The following is a 1,497-nucleotide window of genomic DNA, read 5'->3' as shown; positions in this document are numbered from 1 at the left end:
TACCTTCCCCTCCCTCCTCCTCCTCCTCCTCCTCCTCCTCCTCCTCCTCCTCCTCCTCCTCCTCCTCCTCCTCCTTACTTACCCTGGTCTTGCCTGCAGGCTGAGCTTGTGGAGAGGAATCACGATTTGGAGGAGCAGCTCCATCTCCTCGCCATGAAGGATGGGATTCGGGAGCAGGACGTGCGGGGGAGGGAGGACGCGCTGAGGATGCAGGTGCAAGAGCTGCTGCGGCAGCAGAGCGAGCTAGAGCAGCAGCATCGGAGGGAGCACGCGAGGTGGAAGGAGAGGACGGAGGCAGCGGAGGCGTCCTTCAAGGAGTGGGAGGCGAGCGCGATGAGGGAGATGGCGGGGCTAGAGCTGAGACTGAGAGACTACGAGGCTTCTCCCTCCTACTCCCACGAGGTCCTCGCGGCCCTTCGCAACCAGGACTGGCCCGACAAGATTGCGACATGGCAGAAGCGCGCGGAGCTCGCAGAGGCGGAGGTCGAGGCTCTCGAGCAGAGGATCCTCCAGCAGAAGCGAGCTCTTCCTCCCAGCTTCAGCCCTGCTGGCGCCCAGGTGGACTCCGAGGGGTCGGACTGGCTGTTCAACGCTGCTGGGGAGCCGCTGGCCCTGTCGTGGGACCTGGTGGCGCGAGTGCTGGACGACGCGGCGTACGGGGTGGGGAAGTCGAGGAGGGACAAGGGGCTGGAGCCGGGGGAGGTGGTAGGGCTGCTGGAGTCGCTTGTGAAGACTTGGAAGAGAGCTACTGGCCGTCGCTCCCTCCTCACCCCCTCCATCCCTCGCTCCTCCTGGCGTCCTGGTGGGGGCGATCAGGTCGCTGAGCTGTCGGAAGCCATTGGAGAGCTCTCGCGCCGCCTGCTGTCAACGCAGAAGCTCGTGGAGGAGGCGATCACTCCCTCTCGCGCCACCCCCAGCTCAGCTCCTGCTGGAAGCCGGCCGAAGAGGATGCTGGGAGACGCAGGAGTGGGAGGATCGAGCGGGAGAGCGACAGGAGAAGGTGCGGAAAGAACGACGGGAGGAGCGAGAGGGAGGAGCGAGAGGAAGGAGGTTTCGATGACTCGAAGGTCATCAGGAAGGCGGCGAAAGGAGTCGACGACCCCCATACGGGAGGAGGAGGAGGAGGAGATGCTGAGGTCTGTCGGTCCCTCATCGGCGCATGTGATGCCGTGATGTCACAGGACTGGGCAGAAGGAGAGGAGGAGGAAGAAGAAGAACGAGCCTGAGACACCTTCCAGGTCTCCTCCTCGTCGACCTCGTCGTCGTCGACCTCCTCTTCCTCTTCCTCTTCCTCCTCCTCCTCCTCCTCCTCCTCCACCTCCTCTTCCTCTTCCTTTGCCTCCTCCACCTCCTCTTCCTTGACCTCAACTTCTTTCTTCTCTCCTGCCGCTGTTTCGGCTCGTCCCCTGCTGAGTCTCTTTTCTCGCTCTCTGAGCTTCTCGTAGGGGCTACAAGCCAGCAGAAGAGGACGCGCAAGAGTCTGGGCTGACAGAAGAA

General features: G+C 63.3%; 1 protein-coding gene across 1 annotated transcript in view; it reads left to right on the top strand.

The window, feature by feature from the left end:
• Positions 1–1,497, top strand: part of GUITHDRAFT_166834 (hypothetical protein) — a gene marked incomplete at both ends in the record, with an annotated part of 7,306 nt that overhangs the window by 5,559 nt on the left and 250 nt on the right. The window contains 4 exons of the mRNA XM_005818639.1: positions 100–1,000; positions 1,076–1,136; positions 1,182–1,238; positions 1,446–1,497. The exon at positions 1,446–1,497 is cut by the window's right edge and continues 14 nt beyond it. Coding sequence (XP_005818696.1) covers positions 100–1,000; positions 1,076–1,136; positions 1,182–1,238; positions 1,446–1,497 — 1,071 coding nt within the window. The remainder of the gene's footprint in view (positions 1–99; positions 1,001–1,075; positions 1,137–1,181; positions 1,239–1,445) is intronic.

This window comes from Guillardia theta (assembly GCF_000315625.1).
Source record: "Guillardia theta CCMP2712 unplaced genomic scaffold GUITHscaffold_281, whole genome shotgun sequence".
Lineage (NCBI taxonomy): Eukaryota > Cryptophyceae > Pyrenomonadales > Geminigeraceae > Guillardia > Guillardia theta.
This window is presented reverse-complemented; position numbering and strand designations above follow the sequence as displayed.